The sequence below is a fragment of the Oncorhynchus clarkii genome, chromosome 9 (genome assembly GCF_045791955.1).
Source record: "Oncorhynchus clarkii lewisi isolate Uvic-CL-2024 chromosome 9, UVic_Ocla_1.0, whole genome shotgun sequence".
In the NCBI taxonomy this organism is placed as follows: Eukaryota; Metazoa; Chordata; class Actinopteri; order Salmoniformes; family Salmonidae; genus Oncorhynchus; species Oncorhynchus clarkii.
Window position 1 is genome coordinate 45,340,482 of NC_092155.1, and position 22,064 is coordinate 45,362,545.

General features: G+C 44.5%; 1 protein-coding gene across 1 annotated transcript in view; it reads right to left on the minus strand.

Moving 5' to 3' along the window:
* The window catches only part of LOC139416402 (espin), a 103,889-nt gene that overhangs the window by 73,094 nt on the left and 8,731 nt on the right, over positions 1-22,064 (minus strand). Inside the window, exons 2-4 of the mRNA XM_071164985.1 lie at positions 16,393-16,586; positions 5,917-6,103; positions 3,121-3,303 (exon numbers count right to left, since the gene is read on the minus strand). Coding sequence (XP_071021086.1) covers positions 3,121-3,303; positions 5,917-6,103; positions 16,393-16,586 — 564 coding nt within the window. The remainder of the gene's footprint in view (positions 1-3,120; positions 3,304-5,916; positions 6,104-16,392; positions 16,587-22,064) is intronic.

Sequence of the window (22,064 nt, forward strand, 5' to 3'; positions counted from 1 at the left end):
TTTCACAACCTCTGCGGGCTGTTGGAGTTGCACATATGTGAGTCGATAGTAAATAATAGCCTACGCTTGATTTAGGCTACATTAGCATGCTAAATATTTGTTTCTGATCAGTGATAGATGAGCCAACCAATAGATGAGCTATCACCTCCACTTATTTGCCCAGTCAGAGATCAATTAATTAATTAGGCAAGTTATGGGCTTTTGGTCGAGTAGGCTACCATGCAAGAAAAGATGAAATAAAATCCACTTGTTGAGATGTGCAAACTACACAAGATGATCATGAGCACCCACCTCAACTTAACTAGGCTAGGCTGGTAACAGCCTAGTAATGGACGCTGCCTAGAAACCATCATAATGAAGATATCAAATCTCATGAATGTGCATTGTTTATGCTGGACAGCTACGACTAGTCTTATTTTTGGTTAGTGCAACAGGTGTAAATTCGGATCACAAAGTCGGACATAGCTACGCATTTAAGACCAACTTTTTTTTACGACCAATTGGTGCAACCGGCCCCAGTATCCCAGACTGTTCTGTGGACAAATGTCATCCACTACCTATCAACTCCCTATATACATATAACATTTGATTTGTCATGCGCAGAATACAACCTTACAGGGAAATGCTTACTTACAAGCCCTTAACCAACAATGCAGTTAAAAATAATACAAATATATGAGATAAGAATAACAAATAATTAAAGAGCAGCAGTAAATAACAATAGCGGGGCTATATACGGGAAGTACCGGTACAGAGTCAATGTGCACCGGTGTCGAGGTAAATTAGGTAATATGTACATGTAGGTAGAGTTATTAAAGTGACTATGCCGTACACACTATCCTCTGTCGTGCCTTGCGTTTGGAGGCCGAGTAGCTGCCATACCAGGCAGTGATGCAACCAGAATGCTCTTGATGGTGCAGCTGTAAAACCTTTTGAGGATCTGAGGAGCCATGCCAAATCTTTTCAGTCTCCTGAGGGGAAATAGGTTATATCGTGCCCTCTTTGTGACTGTCTTGGTGTGCTTGGACCATGTTAGTTTGTTGGTGATGTGGACACCAAGGAACTTGAAGCTCTCAACCTGCTCCACTACAGCCCTGTCGATGAGAATGGGGGTGTGCTCGATCCTCCTTTTCCTGTAGTTCACAATCATCTCCTTTGTCTTGATCACGTTGAGGGACAGGTTGTTGTCCTTGCACCACACGGTAAGGTCTCTGACCTCCTCCCTATAGGCTGTCTCATTGTTGTCGATGATCAGGCCTACCACTGTTGTGTCATCGGCAAACTTAATGATGGTGTTGGAGTCGTGCCTGGCCATGCAGTCATGAGTGAACAGGGAGTACAGGAGGGGACTGAGCGCACACCCCAGAAGGGCCACAGTGTTGAGGATCAGAGTGGCGGATGTGTTGTTACCTACCCTTACCACCTGGGGGCGACCTGTCAGGAAGTCCAGGACATAGTTGCAGAGGGAGGTGTTTAGTCCAAGGGTCCTTAGCTTAGTGATGAGCTTTGAGGGCACTATGGTGTTGAATGCTGAGCTGTAGTCAATGAATAGCATTCTCACATATGTGTTCCTTTTGTCCAGGTGGGAAAGGGCAGTGTGGAGTGCATTAGAGATTGCATCATCTGTGGATCTGTTGGGGCGGTATGCAAATTGGAGTGGGTCGAGGGTTTCTGGTATAATGGTGTTGATGTGAGCCATGACCAGCCTTTCAAAGCATTTCATGGCTACAGACATGAGTGCTACGGGTCAGTAGTCATTAAGCAGGTTACCTTAGTGTTCTTGGGCACAGGGACTATGGTGGTCTGCTTGAAACATGTTGGTATTACAGACTCAGGTTGACAATGTCAGTGAAGACACTTGCCAGTTGGTCAGCGCATGCTCGGGGTACAAGTCTTCGTAATCCGTCTGGTCCTGCGGCCCTGTGAATGTTGTCATGTTTAAAGGTCTTACTCACATCGGCTGCCAGAGAGCGTGATCACACAGTCGTCCGGAACAGCTGATGCTCTCATGCATGTTTCAGTGTTACTTGCCTCAAAGCGAGCTTAGAAGTTATTTAGCTCGTCTGGTAGGCTCGTGTCACTGGGCAGCTCTCGGCTGTGCTTCGCTTTGTAGTCTGTAATAGTTTGCAAGCCCTGCCGCATCCTACCAGTGTCAGAGCCAGTGTAGTACGATTCGATCTTAGTCCTGTATTTACACTTTGCCTGTTTGAGGTTTCGTTGGAGGGCATAGCGGGATTTCTTATAAGCTTCTGGGTTAGAGTCCCGCTCCTTGAAAGCGGCAGCTCTACCCTTTAGCTCAGTGCGAATGTTGCCTGTAATCCATGGCTTCTGGTTGGGGTATGTACATACAGTCACTGTTGTGATGATGTCATCAATGCACTTATTGATGAAGCCAGTGACTGATGTGGTGTACTCCTCAATGCCATCGGCAGAATCATGGAACATATTCCAATCTGTGCTAGCAAAACAGTCCTGTAGTCATCTGACCACTTTTTTAATAGACCGATTCACTGGTGCTTCCTGCTTTAATTTGTTATTGTAAACAGGAATCAGGAGAATATAATTATGGTCAGATTTTCCAAATGGAGGGCGAGGGAGAGCTTTGTATGCGTCTCTGTGTGTGGAGTAAAGGTGGTCTAGAGTTTTTTTCCCTCTGGTTGCACATTTAACATGCTGATAGAAATTAGGTAAAACTGTTTTACGTTTCCCTGCATCAATAGGAGCGCCACCTCTGGATGAGCGTTTTCCTGTTTGCTTAAGGCTCATTGAGTGCGGTCTTAGTGCCAGCATCGGTCTGTGGTGGTATACGTGCTTTCAGTTCATCCCATTTATTTCCCAGTGATTGAACCTTAGCTAACAGTACAGATGGCAAAGGCAGATTAGCCACTCTTTCCACGAAATCTCAGTTTATTTCTCCAGCGAATGATGGGGATGAGTGCCTGTTCGTGTGTTTGGAGTATATCCTTCCCAGAAGCTCTTTTCGGTCATGAGATGTACAAAATAAGTTAAAAACCATGTGAAAAAACGGTTGGTAAAGAGCAAATAAAACAGCCACCCCCCCCGGCGCCATCTATACGGTAGCGCATTTAAAACTGGCAACCAACACACAAACACACACACCTCCAGCTCCCCGTTCTCAGCCGCGTCGTGTAGCGGCGTTCCGCCCCAGCTGTCGGTGATGATCTCGCCGCCGTGCAGCAGCAGCCAACTCAGCACCTTGGCGTGGCCACGGCTGGCGGCAAAGTGCATAGCCGTGGCACCGTCACCATCCCGGTCGGACAGGCTGATCTCTGTGAAACTCACCTGCAATGGGACAACAGTAGAGGTTAAACCAGACAGGGGAAAACTACGGCCCGCGGGCCAGATCCAGCCCACCAGCCAATTAGTGTAGAAGCGGATTTAGAAAATTAAACAAAAAATGTGTCAATTGAATACGGAGCTTAGTTCATTAGAACAGCTGTTACGTCAGTAACCTCCGATGTCCGCTATTGCAGGGGGAACAAACCGATCCGTTTTTGAAATTATGCAGTAATAGGCCCACTGTTCTTAATTCCCTGAGTCATTCTTCAGTGTCTTTCCTGGAAACACCTTCAGACAGCTCACCTAAATGTTCTCAAACTCAACCAAAGAAACCAGTCCAACGTGTTCATGAAAAGAAGTAAGTTAATAACTTTTGAACTATTGTTCCAGGAAAGATGAGTTTGAATGGCAACATTTTGTTAGCATGCTGCCGTTACCTAAGTTTTCTAAATGGCGTTAGCTAAGTTTCCTAGCTGGAGCTGCTTTTTCCCCTTTGTAATATTCATTACCCATACAATTAGAGTATTACAAATGCAAGAACTATAAAACTATATTGGTTATTTATGCCTATGTACTGAAGAGCACATTTCAAGCACAATCATTGGACTAGCAGTTTTAAGCTATTTCTGTTATACAATAAATATACAATAAATCTTGCTTGCCAGCATTATTATCTTTTTTGTTGCTTTCCACATGCTGGGGCAGAAAAGTATTTAGTCAGCCACCAATTGTGCAAGTTCTCCCACTTAAAAAGATGAGAGGCCTGTAATTTTCATCATAGGTACACTTCAACTATGACAGACAAAATGAGAAACAAAAAAAATTCCAGAAAATCACATTGTAGGATTTTTTATGAATTTATTTGCAAATTATGGTGGAAAACCAGACTCTTCTTTAAGAGGCTCCTCTGTCCTCCACTCGTTACCTGTATTAATGGCACCTGTTTGAACTTGTTAACAGTATAAAAGACCACAACCTCAAACAGTCACACTCCAAACTCCACTATGGCCAAGACTAAAGAGCTGTCAAAGGACACCAGAAACAAAATTGTAGACCTGCAACAGGCTGGGAAGACTGAATCCTCAATAGGTAAGCAGTTTGGTTTGAAGAAATCATCTGTGGGAGCAATTATTAGGAAATGGAAGACATACAAGACCACTGATAATCTCCCTCGATCTGGGGCTCCACGCAAGATCTCACCCCGTGGGGTCAAAATGATCACAAGAACGGTGAGCAAAATTCCCAGAACCACACGGGGGGGGGGGGGGACCTAGTGAATGACCTGCAGAGAGCTGGGACCAAAGTAAAAAAGCCTACCATCAGTAACACACTACGCCGCCAGGGACTCAAATCCTGCAGTGCCAGACGTGTCCCCCTGCTTAAGCCAGTACATGTCCAGGCCCGTCTGAAGTTTGCTAGAGAGCATTTGGATGATCCAGAAGAAGATTGGGAGAATGTCATATGGTCAGATGAAACCAAAATATAACTTTTTGGTAAAAACTCAACTCGTCGTGTTTGGAGGACAAAGAATGCTGAGTTGCATCCAAAGAACACCATACCTACGGTGAAGCATGGGGGTGGAAACATCATGCTTTGGGGCTGTTTTTCTGCAAAGGGACCAGGATGACTGATCCGTGTAAAGGAAAGAATGAATGGGGCCATGTATCGTGAGATTTTGAGTGAAAACCTCCTTCCATCAGCAAGGGCATTGAAGATGAAACGTGGCTGGGTCTTTCAGCATGACAATGATCCCAAACACACCGCCCGGGCAACGAAGGAGTGGATTCGTAAGAAGCATTTCAAGGTCCTGGAGTGGCCTAGCCAGTCTACAGATCTCAACCCCATAGAAAATCTTTGGAGGGAGTTGAAAGTCCGTGTTGCCCAGCAACAGCCCCAAAACATCACTGCTCTAGAGGAGATCTGCATGGAGGAATGGGCCAAAATACCAGCAACAGTGTTTGAAAACCTTGTGAAGACTTACAGAAAACATTTGACCTCTGTCATTGCCAACAAAGGGTATATAACAAAGTATTGAGATAAACTTTTGATATTGACCAAATACTTATTTTCCACCATAATTTGCAAATAAATTCATTAAAAATCCTGTGATTTTCTGGATTTTTTTCCTCATTTTGTCTGTCATAGTTGAAGTGTATCTATGATGAAAATTACAGGCCTCTCTCATCTTCTTAAGTGGGATAACTTGCACAATTGGTGACTGACTAAATACTTTTTTGCCCCACTGTTTGTGTGAGCCCCTATTGGTGACGCTGGTGTATTCCAGTAGGACATTCCTTCTAGCCTTCTAGAACATTAGTTTTAACCTTTAGCTATAGCTTGTTTTCCACCATAATGCATTTCTTTGCTTTAAGCATATGAGTATTTCATTTTTATATTGCAGTTGTCTGATGTTGCTCATAACATTTCATATCAATAGCATTTTATTGCCATGAATTAGGCTCTTTATGGTCTCTGGATATTAATGTACACCCACATTGGATTTATTTGGAGCTTGTCTAGGACCAAAATATACTAGAAAATATACTAGAAAATAGTACAACAAATACAGTAGAAGAAATATCCAAAGACAGCATGAAGTGGGGACCATTGACCTACCAGCCAGACGATGACAGTGTTATGGCCCATTTGGGCGGCGGCGTGCAGAGGTGTCATCCCGTCATTGGCTCTGATGCCTGGCTCCGCCACACAGTCTTTCACCAGGTATTGGACAACCTCCAGGTGACCTTCCTGGCAGGCCAGGTATAGGGGTGTGGCACCATTCTTTGTTTGGGAATTGACAACACTAAAGGAGCATAAAAAAATAGACCTGTATTCAGCTTTATTTAATAAATTACCATATTATTACATTGTGATTCTTGAACAACATAACTACTTTGGGTTAACCAAGAAGAGTGTATAAACATGTATACGGTTGCTAACATTGGGCAGTAATGTTATTCGGGGCGGCAGGGTAGCCTAGTGGTTAAAGTGTTGGACTAGTAACCGAAAGGTTGTTTTCTTTGTACCTAATCTAATCACTGACAGGTCAACATAACTTCATAACAGCCCTTGGAATAAGCTCGGTCCTAGTTGCCACCTTAAGGATCCTTTCCATGAGGCTCCAGTCCAAGTAGCCATGACTGGGGGAGGTATTCTGATTAGCACATTGAGCCAACTCCACCCCCTGGAGCCAAACTCCGCCCTCCCTGTTCTCCCCGTTCCCCAAAGGCCAACTTGGCAGTGGATAATTATTTGCCCTATCCAATGACAATGCCTCTGCTTGCCCCAGATCTCCTAGTCACAGAGGGAGTTGAAGGAGTGAAGTGCTTCCCTTCTAAATCCCATACAGCCTTGCTTTATTTGGACACTGACTGACAAGCGGGCAATGAGTCCAGTAAGAGGCTTACTACCCTGCTGGTTCTGTTCCTCACTACCTCAGGGTTAACCAGGTGGCAGTAAGTGGTGACAGGCCAGAGGGATGGAGGAAAAGAGATGTAAAGAGGGGGAGGGGTAAAGGAGGAGGGGTGTCTCCCCTCAAACCAAACACAATTGCACCCAGTTTCCCCTCACAGAATAGAGACAGCAGTTAGAACCCAAGCCAACAACTTACTCGACTAAGTCGAGGTTGTTACTGAAGCTATATTTGGGCGATGTATACGTTTCCTGGATCCAAAACGTAACACCTTAAGTAACACCTCCTTTCCTTTCCTTTCCTTTGTTCCTTGAAAATATGACAAAACCCCAAATCTTAGGCGTGACCAACGGGGCATCCTTGGGGTGCATTTGGGGCGAGGTTTCAGGTAAAAACAAGTGCCCTTTAAATATTTAAATGCCACAGGAAGGGGACCTAATCTGCAGTTCTATCATCAGGAAGTAGGCAGATGGCTGCATTATTCATGAGTGTAACTAAAGTGGGCCGGAGCTCTCCTGCATCCCGGGGTCTGGAGAGGGTGCGCAACATACGTTATGTTTATGGAAAGGGGCTGACACTAACATGCAAATATTGACGCAACACACAAACCCCCTCAAACACTGGATAGAAACTGCATCAAGGTGTCTATGAGCTCTTATGAGATGCCTCATGACAAGGGTGACTACTGAGTTTTAGCCTACACAGACTCAGGTACTCCACTAAAGGAATTGCTTTAGGAGTACAGGTGTAGATTTCAAAAGGGCTTAACAAAGAGGCTTGTCTTTGTGCGAGGGTAGAAATACAAAGTGTGACAATAGATGATACCCCGTCCCACACACCCTCAACAAAAACATGCACACGAGCCATTTTGTTCGTCTGTAACTTGTCAACTTGAAATTGCCTCCACTATTACTGGATACAATACACACCATTCTCCCTTCCTCCACGTTCAGTGTATGTAACAAAGGGCAATCTTATCTTCATTATTAGCAAAGTAATTGATGTTGTCACACTAATAGGCTTCTTGCCTGATAAAAGCTTATTGTGTTCTCAGTGGCGTTTCTTGTTTAAATAATTAAGTGACCCATGACCAGAAAAGTTTTCCTCCATACTGTTACAGAGGACTGAAGAAATTACATACTTTAACCAGCATACCCCCCCCCCCCCCCCCCCCACCAAAAAAATGTAAAATGACTTACCTGCACCCTCATACAGTCTCAACAGATAAAATCACATAGAAAATTATTGGCACCCTTGATAAAGATGATGAAAAAATGTATACTGAGCTATATCGAATGCTCCAAAAAATTGGAAAACTATATTATTACTTTTTGTCAATAGTATTGGCACACCTGAAGATTCTTAGAAATAAAATGAAACAAAATTACATCCGCATTCACATTCTACTTTTTAAAATTCATCTCAGTTTAAAACGTCTACAGGATCAGTGTCCCCACGCGGGACGGTTGAGCTAACATAGGCTAATGTGAGTAGCATGAGGTTGTTAGTGACAAAATAATTCCCAGGACATTTTAGACAAAAACTTGTTTGCCTCTGGAGACTGAAACTTGGGCGCAAGTGGATCTTACAGCAAGACAATAACGCCAAGCACAAATCAAAATCCACAAGGAAATGTTAATTGACCATAAAAAAAATCACAATTTTGCTATGGCCATCTCAGTATCCGGACTTGAACCCCATCAAAAACCTCTAGTTTGAATTGAAGAGGGCCGTCCATAAGCGCAGACTAAAGGATAAAGGATATGGAAAAATTATGTATGGAGTAATGGTCTATATCCATCCCAATGTGTTCACCAATCTCGTTTTTTTGAAGGCTCAGTGCCGTTATCCTCGAAAGGGGAGGGTGCCAGAGTATTGAAAACAGGGGTGGCAATAATTTTGACACCTATCTTTGAGAATTTGTTTTATTACTTGTTAAACATAATCTCTTTTTCTGAGTAATTGTAAAAGCATAAAATCATTTTCAATATGTTGAGCATACAATACAGCTCAGTATTTGTATTATTTATTATATAGTCTTTTTTGCTCATCTTTATCAAGGGCTCCAATCATTTTGGATGGGACTGTATTATTTTCGTTTTTTTGATAAACAACACCAATAGCGGTTCACAGACTTGGATGAATCCAGACACAACAACACATTGCTAGACTCAACAAGATATATTCTTAGAAAGTTAAAGATTCTAACCCCCCCCCAAAATAGATTTTAACCTTCAACTTATGCATCCTTTGACCCTAACAATGACCCTAACATAGTTGCGCTAAATATCCATCTACTATAATTGGCTAGGCAGAAAATATAGCATGGAAAAGGGACGTGGGAAAAGTGGGAGTGCATTAGGCTAATCCAAATCCTACACTCTAAATATACTTGAGACGTTCTAGATGCCCGAGTGACACGGTGGGTGAACTTTCAGCAGCATCTCGCTCTCTGGGTCTAAAGCAGGTAGGCAACCCTGGTCCTGGAGTGCCGCGGGCACTTCATGTTTTTCATTTAACCGACCTGGAAGACCAGGTGTGTTGAATTTAGGCAATCATTGAACTGAACAAATAGCTAAATTGGTCTGATGTGGTGCCTAGTTGGAACAAAATCCTGCAGTACCTGCAGCACTCCAGGAACAGGGTTGCCTACCCCTACTTTAGACCCAGAGAGAGAGATGCTGCTGAAAGTTCACCCACCATGACACTTGGGCATCTAGAATGTCTCAAAAGTAGATTTTATGGCCCTCAGTCGGCAGCAGTCGCCCCACCCCTTTTGACCCCATGCTGCAATTAAACCCTGGCAAAGCTCTTAATCTGCGCTAATTGATTGCATAACATGTTCCTTCTCTCTCGCTTTCTCTGTGAGTCTGTGCAACCATCTCGCTGAGGTTTATTGCCAGTTCGTCGCCTGTCTTTTATGTTCCAGCAGCACTATCAGCGGAGACACAGCACGTCATCCTGTTAGCTTTGTGGAGACACAGGATGACAGGGAAGTACAATTCACAGATTCAGCCCTTTGAGCCCAGGCCCATACATTTGGTGGCCATTGTCTAGATCCACTAAATCTGCGTCAGTCCTGCATCCCTATCCCCATTTTCTACCACAAAAGACAGACAGACATAGCCTAATGAGCAGCACACTGCTGACAGCTGAGTACTTGGCATGTTGACTATGGCTCACACCTCACATTACACTAGGCTCACACACCTCCGGGGTGGCAGGTAGCCTAGTGGTTAGAGCATTGGGCCAGTAACCAAAAGGTTGCGAGATCAAATCCCCGAGCGACAAGGTAAATGTCTGTAGTTCTGCCCACTTTGTTCTTAACTGACTTGCCTAGTTAAATAAAGGTCAAATAAAATTGGCTTCACTTCATAGCTGCAGCGGAGTGCCTGACTAAACTGACCTCTTGTCCAGACAAACAGTTCACAGCTAACTAAGTTACCGTAACTAAACAGTTGTATACCTTTAGTAATCCGTTTTGTGCAAATACAGTACAATATTAGGCTAAACAATGGAACACTTCCCACGGTATGTTGTGATGTCAGAACTGTGATGTAGATTGACGATTTCACCGTACAGTTTTAGAATGGTCAGCCTAACTCAACTTTGTCAAAAATTAAAAACAAAAAGTACAAATGTGAGAACTATTGCACATGAATGGCCTGCCTTGGAGTCAATTATCGAAGGACTTTAGAGGTGATCTGTGGAATGGATTCTAGGGCCTTTGATGTTTTTTTCTGCACTGTAAATTGAGCAAATGTTTAGCATGTGGGTTTCCAAGGCCTTGAAACCATCCATCTGTAATAACGTGCTCCAGACAAATCCAATCCTTACCACATTCTGTGCAGCTAGCTAAGTCGGATTACTACCAACAGGAAAGGGAAACTATATGGGGGCTAAACAATGATGATGAATGTAGCTTTTTACATTCCGCTAACTAGTGCTCAATAAAAATAAATGAAGGAACAGAGTCGTATGATAAAGGAGAAATGCTTCCCTTGTGAGGGGTTGCCTCCCTTGTGATTTCTGAGAGCTAAGGTAACAGCTGTCAAACAGGCCAATTACCCTTTGAAATCCAGAAGATAACATTCTGTTCTACGCCGTATAATAAACCGTGACATCACAATGCTATCTCCCCACAGCAAAAGGCCTCGGTTAAACAATGCCAGTGACGACTAGAAAGCGGTCACCTTCTTCATGCCTGTATTGTTTTCCCTCATTAGCTTATCGCCGGTTCGCTACTGTGTGTCGCCATGGCTGCAGCGGTAAATAGCATGAGGGGTGGGGGAAGGGAAGAGGCAGGAGTGAATGGAGCAATGCTATCAGGCACAGCCACGTCTCTGGGGCCAATTAAAGATTCAAGAGCTACGCACCTGTCTGGGTTGCACCTAGACAACACTGGAGTCCCTGGTAGGTAGGCCCCAAACTCCAACACCAAGGCCAGAACACTAGCCTATAGCCCTCAGACTCCACCTCTTCATCTTATTTCTATAGGTTTATGGCAGAGGTGAGTGATCTGTGCCGGATGTTGAAGTGAACAGAACAGTCTCATTGGACAGCCTTTATGAGGCCTTAGGTGGCAGCTGGCTATCTGGTCCCTATCATATTTTATTCCTTTACAACCAACAGGAGGTTCCCATTGCTTATCTATTGGTTAGGCTATAGGCTCAAACATTACACTGTTGTCTCTCTATGTTCTGCAAACATGCTCTTCATATACAGTGCATTCGGGAAGGTATTCAGGACCCTTGATCTCGTCTGCATTTTGTTACGTTACAGCCTTATTCTAAAATGCATTAAATCGTTTTTCCCCCTCATCAATCTGCACACAATACCCCATAATGACAAAGCAAAAATAGTTTTTTCGAAATTTCTGCACATGTATTAACTATGAAAACTGCAATATCACGTTTACATAAGTATTCAGACCCTTAACTCAGTACTTTGTTGAAGCACCTTTGGCAGCAATTACAGCTTTGAGTCTTCTTGGGTATGACGTTATAAGCTTGGCACACCAGTATTTGGGGAGTTTCTCTCATTCTTCTCTGCAGATCCTCTCAAGCTCTGTCAGGTTGGATGCGGAGCGTTGCTGCACAGCTATTTTCAGGTCTCTCCAGAGATGTTCGATCGGGTTCACATCCCTGACTAAGGCCCTTCTCCCCCAATTTCTCTGTTTTTGACGGGTGGCCAGCTCTATGAAGAGTCTTGGTGGTTCCAAACCTCTTCCATTTAAGAATAATGGAGGCCACTGTGTTCTTGGGGACCTTCAATGCTGCAGAAATGTTTTGGTACTCTTCCCCAGATCTGTGCCTCAACACAATCCTGTTTCGGAGCTCTACAGACAATTCCTTCTATGGCTTGGATTATGCTCTGACATGCACTGTCAACTGTGGGACCTTATATAGACAGGTGTGTGCCTTTACAAATCATGGCCAATAAATTGAGTTGAACACAGGTGGACTCCAATCAAGTTTTAGAAACGTCTGAAGGATTATCAATGGAAATAGGATGCACCGGGGCTCAATTTCGAGTCTCATAGCAAAAGGTCTGAATACTTTTAAATACATTTGCAACAATTTCTAAAAACCTGTTTCCACTTTGACAAAATGTTGTTTATGCCATCTCCCACCCTATTGCCTCAACCCCATCTCCCACCCTCTCCTCAACCCTAACCACAATTGAACTGATGTTGACAGACAGCAGTTCTTTGATTAAATATCCACCCTGCATGGGCACTCAGTGTTGCTAATGCCTTGGCATGTGTCCATGACAATCGTAAGGCCATATGGCTCCATGTTCTCTCTGCGGCACGGCTCCTGTAGTGCAACGGTGATTAGCACCGACATTCAATCACATTACACACACACGCACACCTCTCTCACAACAAACACCACACACATGTCCACACACACACAAATTAGATTCTACACGACAAATCCAATACACGATTATCATGACAAATCAAGCGATGAGCAGGGGACGTCCTATATGTGACAAGATTATTATTAATCCAGGACAATCAATCATTTGCCCCTGAGGACAATTCTGCAAAAATGGCAGCAAATGTCATATTTGGCCATGGTTGAGTGCATTCCTTTAGGAAGTATTCCATCATGTGATTTGAACTGAAGGTGACTAGTTTACTCAACAGTTGCCAAAAAAGCAGTCAGATTCCCTGGCAACATCTGTGATCTCTTGAAAATCCCTTGTTAGCCCGCAGTGTTGACAAAAGACAAATCACTGAATCAAAACATGCATCAGCGCCTGAGTCTCTGTCATTTTTTTAAATACCACTTTACAGTAGCTTTCATTAGTAAGTCATTAAAAATGCTTATAAATGGGTTAGGGTTATTGGCTTATTTGCCTTAATTCATCTTAAGAGTTAACCATGTTATTATTACGGAAAACTATGAGTTAAGGCAGATGATTATCTGCATGTAATGCCACAAAAATGCTCAACATGCTCAAAAACTGTGAAAACGTACTATTCTGTGCCAGTCCTGTTGACTTAGGAAATATCAAAGGCCCACAGTAGGCTACCAATTAAGAGTAAAAGATGGCTGCCATGTCTTTGTGTGCACTTAAAATATATTCTCACGGCAAGAGATTCTCACAAGTTTGAGAAAATACACCCGGCTCGACCTTTTACAGTATTCTTGCAAAACTGTCACATCTGCGCCAAGTCCGGAGCCGTCGAATGTAAACAGAATTGTCTTGTGTAGCCAAATGCTCTTACAGTAAAAATCTTAATACCGGAGCAATGTTTTTTTTAACGGCTGAAATGTCTAGACATTTTACTTATATTTTTTGGTTTTTATTTTGGCTTTTACCTTCAAATGCAGTAATATCCTGTTTGTGTGGCCTTAACAAAACAGCTGGCAAAAGTGCATCCAGGGAGTTTTCTGCCATAGAAACCCTTGGGTAAGCACTTTTTCGGAACACCTAAGTCTATCTAAACTGTAAAAACAATTTAACATTTCAATATTATATACTCTTTTTTTTTTTTATTTATTATTATTACTTTTTGGGATGGAAAAATGTTTTCAGTGTAAACCTAAATGTCTAGAAAATAGATAATGGACCTATATATTTTTCATTATATAGTCTTTGAGACTATATAAAATGTAAACATTGCAAATTCCAAAAACAATGAATTTAACAGTATTGATTTTTGTTTGAGCAAAAAAACAGCATTGGGCATTGCAAAATGCATAGAAGTGCAGGAAATTATTTTTTAAAACTGCTAGATGTTCTCTCAACTTCATGGCAAAATGTGTAGAATTGCAGAAAATTACCTTACATTTTTGCAGTTATCTCGGCTCCAATGAACAATTCTTAGAATTGCAGGAAAATTGGCTCTGAAATTCAAAATTCTGCCCCACCGATAGCGCCCATTGCCTTGCCCCCTGCCACGCCCACCAGCCCCTTTTTGATCCAAAAAAATCCCTGGCATCCGAGTGCCAACATTATAGCTCAATGAGTGAGACAACTCCTTAGACTTTGAATTAGCTAATAGCTGATGTTTTCAGGCGCAAGTTGCTTAGCTATATCCCATTTACTGATTCTAACATGAATGATTTGCACTATAGGATAAAACGAAGCCTGGTGTGTTTTGGAGGTAATTATCTTAAATTGTAATATAATCGATATGACTGGTTTAGCTAGCTAGCAACATTAATCAATTATGTGATGAATAGCCTACATTATTTGTTTAGCTTGCTACCGAGCTCTGTATAATGCATATGATACTGTATGATAATGTTTATGCACTTCTGTATTTGAGAGCTGTAGAAATGTTTTTTATATACTGTAACTAGACTTGGTGGTAACTAGTGATGCACCGATATTACATTTTTGGCCGATTCCGATATCCAATATTTTCCTTGCAAAAAAACCTCTGATAACGATATTTACAATTTTAGCTGCCTTTTAAGCATTCTAGTACAGTTAAATAGTTAACACACACACGGACGTAGCGGTGTAAGGCACTGCATCTCAGTGCTAGAGGCTTCACCACAGTCCCTGGTTCGAATCCAGGCTGTATCACATCCGGTCGTGATTGGGAGTCCCATAGTGAGGTGCACAGCGTCGACCGGGCCGAAATTGTAAATAAGAATTTGTTCTTAACTGACTTGCCTAGTTAAATAAAGGTTACACAGATACACACACACACCACACTGACCAACAAGTAATTTTGTTGGCATTTACGCATGTCCCCATTACCAGTAAAACATAATCAAAACCAATTTCTTTCACTCACTTACTGTGCTGTTTCGTTGTTCATTTGTTCAGTCGTTTCATTCTCAACCAGGATTTCTATGGAACGCAAGTGCTCGGCGCGTTTGACGCTGTGTGCACCTGTATACGTGCTGAAAACTACGGCCATCGTATAGCATGGCCCAAAATGACTTGAAAATATTGTGTACTACGTAGCTTGCAGTTATCAGTGTCTTTAGTAGCGTTGGCTGTAGCTAATGTCAACACATTTTTTTTTTTTTATTACGAGACTGCCGCTGGTAACAAGTCTAGTGAATCTGAACGGGCCCTTATTGTCTAGGTAGTGTTAGTTGTTAGTGTTAAGTTGAGCCTTAGGGAAAAGTTCATAGTAGAGGTGAGAGTTAGGAGCAGGGAAAGTGTTAACACAAGGACAAATATTGGGTTGTGAAGTAATGCTCGGCACAGTGGTTAGGGTCATTGAGGTTGGGACTCCTATTTGGGTTCACTTTAAACGATCAAATCACAGTAAAATAAAAATAAAAAATAACACTCAAACATCCCAAAATCCTGTCAGGGTTAGCTACATAAACCCTGTGTGTGGATTAGTGGTGTGAACGTTTAAACTTTAAAACATTTCAATGAAGTTGGGATCCTTTACGTTAAGAAAAATACCAAACCCGAAAAACAATGTGTTTTGTTCCCCCCCCCCCCACCTTAATTAAAATCACAGTTCAGTTATCACAAAACAAATGATTTTCCGTGTTACAGCCGACAGGCTATAAAGGCCTGGGGAAGTTGTGTAATTCAAATAAAACCAGAGGAAGATGTGAACTTTAGGCTACTTGGTGAATTTGCAAGGCATGCAAGACAAGACATTGCGAGATGCAAATGACCAAAACATGCCGCTCACTCCCTCATGCTGGCCTGCTTGCTCTGTGTCTTTGCTAATGATGCAATCGTGTGTTCAGTCTTTGGTCTGTTGCGTGTAGAAATCCCTAGGCTATTCATGGCACCGATGTCATCAGGCCAGTCTTGCGTGTAGCCTACTCTTCATTTTTGCCTCATATGAAATTACAAATGGCTACCCGTAGCCTGTATTGATTACACTTTTAAGACATAATGGAATGTGGCCCTTTGAAAGCATCCTCCACAACTGCATGTTTGTTTGTCTACTGTAATTCTACTGTAATTCTACTGTCTGGAATTCTACTGGAATTCTACTGTCTGGAATTCTACTGTCTGGAATTCTACTGGAATTCTACTGTCTGGAATTCTACTGTCTGGAATTGTATGATTTTTTCTTATCGTTTTAACGGCAAAACGATTTTAAAAAACGATTTAAAAAAATTGGCAGTTTAAACATTAAGCAAAACTGTCAACTTGTCACAGCCCTAGTCTGGATAGTATACGGATAATGGCTAGTAAGTGGGTTAGCTTAGCGTTAGCATTGGCGCTCTTACTTTGGGCTGTGTCCCAACAGGAGACGGAGGGAGGGCAGGTCTCCCTTGGCAGCAGCATAGTGGACAGGCAGGGCCCCAGTGTCTGTGGACGCCCCAGTGTCTGCTTCCCCGCTCTTCAGCAGCCAATCTGTGATCTCGTGATGGCTGAACCGGGAGGCGAGGTGGAGAACGGTGGCTCCAGAACTATCCCGGTCCTACGAAAGAGGAAAGACACAGGTGAATCCAGGTTAAAACTATGATTCCTTATTGTCACTTTTTAACTCCACTTCAAATCAGTGTAGATGAAGGGGAGACTGGTTAAAGAAGGATGAAGGATTTTTAAGCCTTGAGACAACTGAGACGTGGATTATGTATGTGTGCCATTCAGAGGGTGATTTAAGTGCCTTTGCACGGTATGGTTGCTGGGTTTTTCACACTCAACAATTTTCCGTGTGTATCAAGAATGGTCCGACACAAAAAAGACATCCAGCCAACTTGACACAATTGTGGGAAGCATTGGAGTCAACGTGGGCCAGCATCCCTGTGGAACGCCTTCGACACCTTGTAGAGTCCATGCCCCGACGAATTGAGGCTGTTCTGAGGGCAAAAGGGGGTGCAACACAATATTAGGAAGGTGTCCCTATTGTTTTGTTCACTCAGTGTAGGGTAACCCTGATGAATACTTTAATAGACGTTAAGCTATTATCTGATTCAGGTATCAAGTGTTTGCACCAGAAACCACTTTCACAAAACAAGCGGAGTGTGTCAAGGATGCTCTGAAGCGATGTCAGTGACCCATTGACATCGTGTGGAAACCAACAAGGAGTACCCACTGTGTCAAACCTCATCTAGATTACATTACTAACGGGAAGAGAGACCATATACAAATGTCAGCCAATCACTGACACTCTTTGTGGTGGTTGTATGGTCAGACAGCCACTCAAGCCTAGCAGTGAATGGTGAACATACACTGAGTGTACAAAACATTAGGAACACGTTCCTAATATTGAGTTGCACCCCCTTTTTCCTTCAGAACAGAAAAAAAGAATCCTTCTTTGACCTGTCTCCTCCCCTGCATCTACACTGATTTAAAGAAAACAAATATTGTACCTTTATTTAACTAGGCAAGTCAGTTAAGAACAAATTCTTATTTACAATGACGGCCTACCACGGCCAAAACCCTAGCCCGGACGACGCTGGGCCAATTGTGCGCTGCCCTATGGGACTCCCAATCACGGCCTGTTGTGATACAGCTTGGAATCAAACCATGCCTTTAGCACTGATATGCAGTGCCTTAGACCGCTGCCCCACTCGGGAGCTCATTTAACAAGTGACATCAATAAGGGATCATAGCTTTCACCTGGTCAGTGTATGTCATGGAAAGAGCAGGTGTTCCTAATGCTTTGTACACTCAGTGTAACGAGTTTCGTCTTCATACGAAGGAGAGTCGGACCAAAATGCAGCGTGTGGTTTACGATCCATGTTTATTAATAATACGAAACACGAATCTCCAATACAATACTACAAAACAAAAACGTAACGAAAACCTAAACAGCCTATCTGGTGAAAAACACATAGACAGGAACAATCACCCACAAACACACAGTGAAACCCAGGCTACCTAAATATGGTTCCCAATCAGAGACAATGACGAACACCTGCCTCTGACTGAGAACCATATCAGGCTGAACATAGAACTGGACAAACTAGACATGTAACATAGAATGCCCACTCAGATCACACCCTGACCAACCAAAACATAGAAAATACAAAGTAAACTATGGTCAGGGCGTGACAGTACCCCCCCCCCAAGGTGCGGACTCCGGCCGCAAAACCTGAACCTATAGGGGAGGGTCTGGGTGGGCATCTGTCCGCGGTGGCGGCTCTGGCGCTGGACGTGGACCCCACTCCATGACAGTTTTAATCCCCCTCCTAAACGTCCCTAAATAGGTTACCCACCACAATGATAACATGGGACAGAGGGACAGCTCGGGACAGAGGTAACTCGGGACAGATGGGTAGCTCAGCACTGAGAGGAAGCTCAGCACTGAGAAGAAGCTCAGCACTGAGAGGAAGCCCAGGCAGGTAGTAGAAACTACCAGAACCTGGCTGGCTGGCGGTTTCAGCAGATCCTGGTCGACTGGCGGATCTGGGAGAATCTGGTCGACTGGCGGATCTGGGAGAATCTGGTCGACTGGCGGATCTGGGAGAATCTGGTCGACTGGCGGATCTGGGAGAATCTGGTCGACTGGCGGATCTGGGAGAATCTGGTCGACTGGCGGATCTGGGAGAATCTGGTCGACTGGCGGATCTGGGAGAATCTGGTCGACTGGCGGATCTGGGAGAATCTGGTCGACTGGCGGATCTGGGAGAATCTGGTCGACTGGCAGATCTGGGAGAATCTGGACGACTGGCAGATCTGAGAGAGTCTGGACGACTGGCAGATCTGGAAGAGTCTGGACGACTGGCAGATCTGGAAGAGTCTGGTCGACTGGCAGATCTGGAAGAGTCTGGACGACTGGCAGATCTGGAAGAGTCTGGACGACTGGCAGATCTGGAAGAGTCTGGTCGACTGGCAGCTCTGGCTGCTCCATGCTGACTGGCTGCTCCATGCTGACTGGCAGCTCTGGCTGCTCCATGCTGACTGGCTGCTCTGGCTGCTCCATGCTGACTGGCTGCTCCATGCTGACTGGCTGCTCCATGCTGACTGGCGGCCCTGGCTGCTCCATGCTGACTGGCGGCCCTGGCTGCTCCATGCTGACTGGCGGCCCTGGCTGCTCCATGCTGACTGGCGGCCCTGGCTGCTCCATGCTAACTGGCAGCTCTGGCGGCTCCTTGCAGACTGGCAGCTCTGGCGGCTCCTTGCAGACTGGCAGCTTTGGCGGCATCCTGCAGACAGGCAGCTCTGGCGGCTCCTTGCAGACTGGCAGCTCCATGCAGACTGGCAGCTCTATGCAGACTGGCAGCTCCATGCAGACTGGCAGCTCCTTGCAGACTGGCAGCTCCTTGCAGACTGGCAGCTCCTTGCTAACTGGCAGCTCTAAGCTAACTGGCAGCTCTATGCTAACTGGCAGTTCTGAACAGGCGGGAGACTCCGGCAGCGCTGTAGAGGCGGAAAGCTCTGACAGCGCTAAACAGGCGGGAGACTCCAACAGCGCTGGAGAGGAGGAGGGCTCCGACAGCGCTGGACAGGCGAGGCGCACTGTAGGCCTGATGCGTGGTACTGGCACTGGTGGTACTGGGCCAAGGACACGCACAGGAAGCCTGGTGCGGGGAGCTGCTACCGGAGGGCTGGGGTGTGGAGGTGGTACTGGAAAAACCGGACCGTGCAGGCGCACTGGAGCTCTTGAGCACCGAGCCTGCCCAACCTTACCTGGTTGAATGCTCACGGTCGCCCTGCCAGTGCGGCGAGGTGGAATAGCCCGCACTGGGCTATGCAGGCGAACCGGAGACACCAAGCGCAAGGCTGGTGCCATGTAAGCCGGCCCAAGGAGACGCACTGGGGACCAGCTGCGTAGAGCCGGCTTCATGGCATTAGGCTCGACGCTCAATCTAGCCCGGCAGACACGCGGAGCTGGAATATACCGCACCGGGCTATGCACCCGCACTGGAGACACCGTGCGCACCACTGCATAACACGGTGCCTGTCCGGTCTCTCTAGCCCCCCGGTAAGCACAGGGAGTCTGCTCAGGTCTCCTACCTGGCATAGCCATACTCCCTGTTAGCCCCCCCCCAAGAAATTTTTGGGGCTGCCTCTCAGGCTTCCATCCGCGTCGCCGTGCTGCCTTCTCATACCAGCGCCTCTCTGCTTTCACCGCCTCCATTCTACGGTAACCCTCCTCGCACTGCTCCAGCGAATCCCAGGCGGGCTCCGGCACTCTCCCTGGGTCGGCCGCCCACCTGTCGATCTCCTCCCAAGTAGTATACTCCATACTGTACTCCTCCTTGGGCTGTTCCTGTTGTTTCTTCTCCCGCTGCACCTTAGTGCGGCTACACTCCCCTGGTTTAGCCCAGGGTCCTCTCCCGTCGAGGATTTCCTCCCATGTCCAGAAATCCTTATTGCGCTTCTCCTCGCGCTGCTCCTGCCTGTTGACACGCTGCTTGGTCCGTTGGTGGTGGGTGATTCTGTAACGAGTTTCGTCTTCATACGAAGGAGAGTCGGACCAAAATGCAGCGTGTGGTTTACGATCCATGTTTATTAATAATACGAAACACGAATCTCCAATACAATACTACAAAACAAAAACGTAACGAAAACCTAAACAGCCTATCTGGTGAAAAACACATAGACAGGAACAATCACCCACAAACACACAGTGAAACCCAGGCTACCTAAATATGGTTCCCAATCAGAGACAATGACGAACACCTGCCTCTGACTGAGAACCATATCAGGCTGAACATAGAACTGGACAAACTAGACATGTAACATAGAATGCCCACTCAGATCACACCCTGACCAACCAAAACATAGAAAATACAAAGTAAACTATGGTCAGGGCGTGACACTCAGTGTATGTGGCGGTAATGAAGGGAACACTTATTAGTCTACTTCTTTGACTAGCACTAATTTATTGAACAGAAAAATATTGAAAGGACAAAGTAGTACTAGTAGTAGTAGTAGTAGACATTCCATTGGTTTGGGGGGAGTAACCGCTCATTTAACCCCCTAATATGTTGTTGAACGGTCTGTCATGAGTAGAGGTCGACCGATTAATCGGAATGGCCGATTAATTAGGGCCGATTTCAAGTTTTCATAACAATTGGAAATCGGTATTTTTGGACGCCGATCTCTTTTTTTTTTTTTTTTAAGTACACCTTTATTTAACTAGGCAAGTCAGTTATGAACACATTCTTATTTTCAATGACGGCCTAGGAACAGTGGGTTAACTGCCTTGTTCAGGGGCAGAACGACAGATTTTCACCTTGTCAGCTCTGGGATTCAATCTTGCAACCTTACTGTTAACTAGTCCAACGCTCTAACCACCTGCCTCTCATTGCATTCCACGAGCAGCCTGCCTGTTACGTGAATGCAGTAAGAAGCCAAGGTAAGCTGCTAGCTAGCATTAAACTTATCTTATAAAAAACAATCAATCAATCAATCATAATCACTAGTTAACTACACATGGTTGATGATATTACTAGTTTATCTAGCGTGTCCTGCGTTGCATATAATCGATGCAACGTTGGGGGATGATTTAACAAAACCGCATTTGCGAAAAAAGCACAATCGTTGCTCGACTGTACCTAACCATAAACACCAATGCCTTTCTTAAAATCAATACGCAGAAGTATATATTTTTAAACCTGCATATTTAGCTTAAAGAAATTCAGGTTAGCAAGCAATATTAACCAGGTGAAATTGTGTCACTTCTCTTGCGTTCATTGCACGCAGAGTCAGGGTATATGCAACAGTTTGGGCAGCCTGGCTCATTGCGAACTAATTTGCCAGAATTTTACGTAATTATGACAGAACATTGAAGGTTGTACAATGTAACAAGAATATTTTGACTTAGGGATGCCACCCGTTAGATAAAATACCGAACGGTTCCGTATTTCACTGAAATAATAAACGTTTTGTTTTTGAAATGATAGTTTCCGGATTCAACCATATTAATGAACAAAGGCTCGTATGAGCAAGGAACTCAAACATTAGCTTTATTACATGGCACATATTGCACTTTTACTTCTCC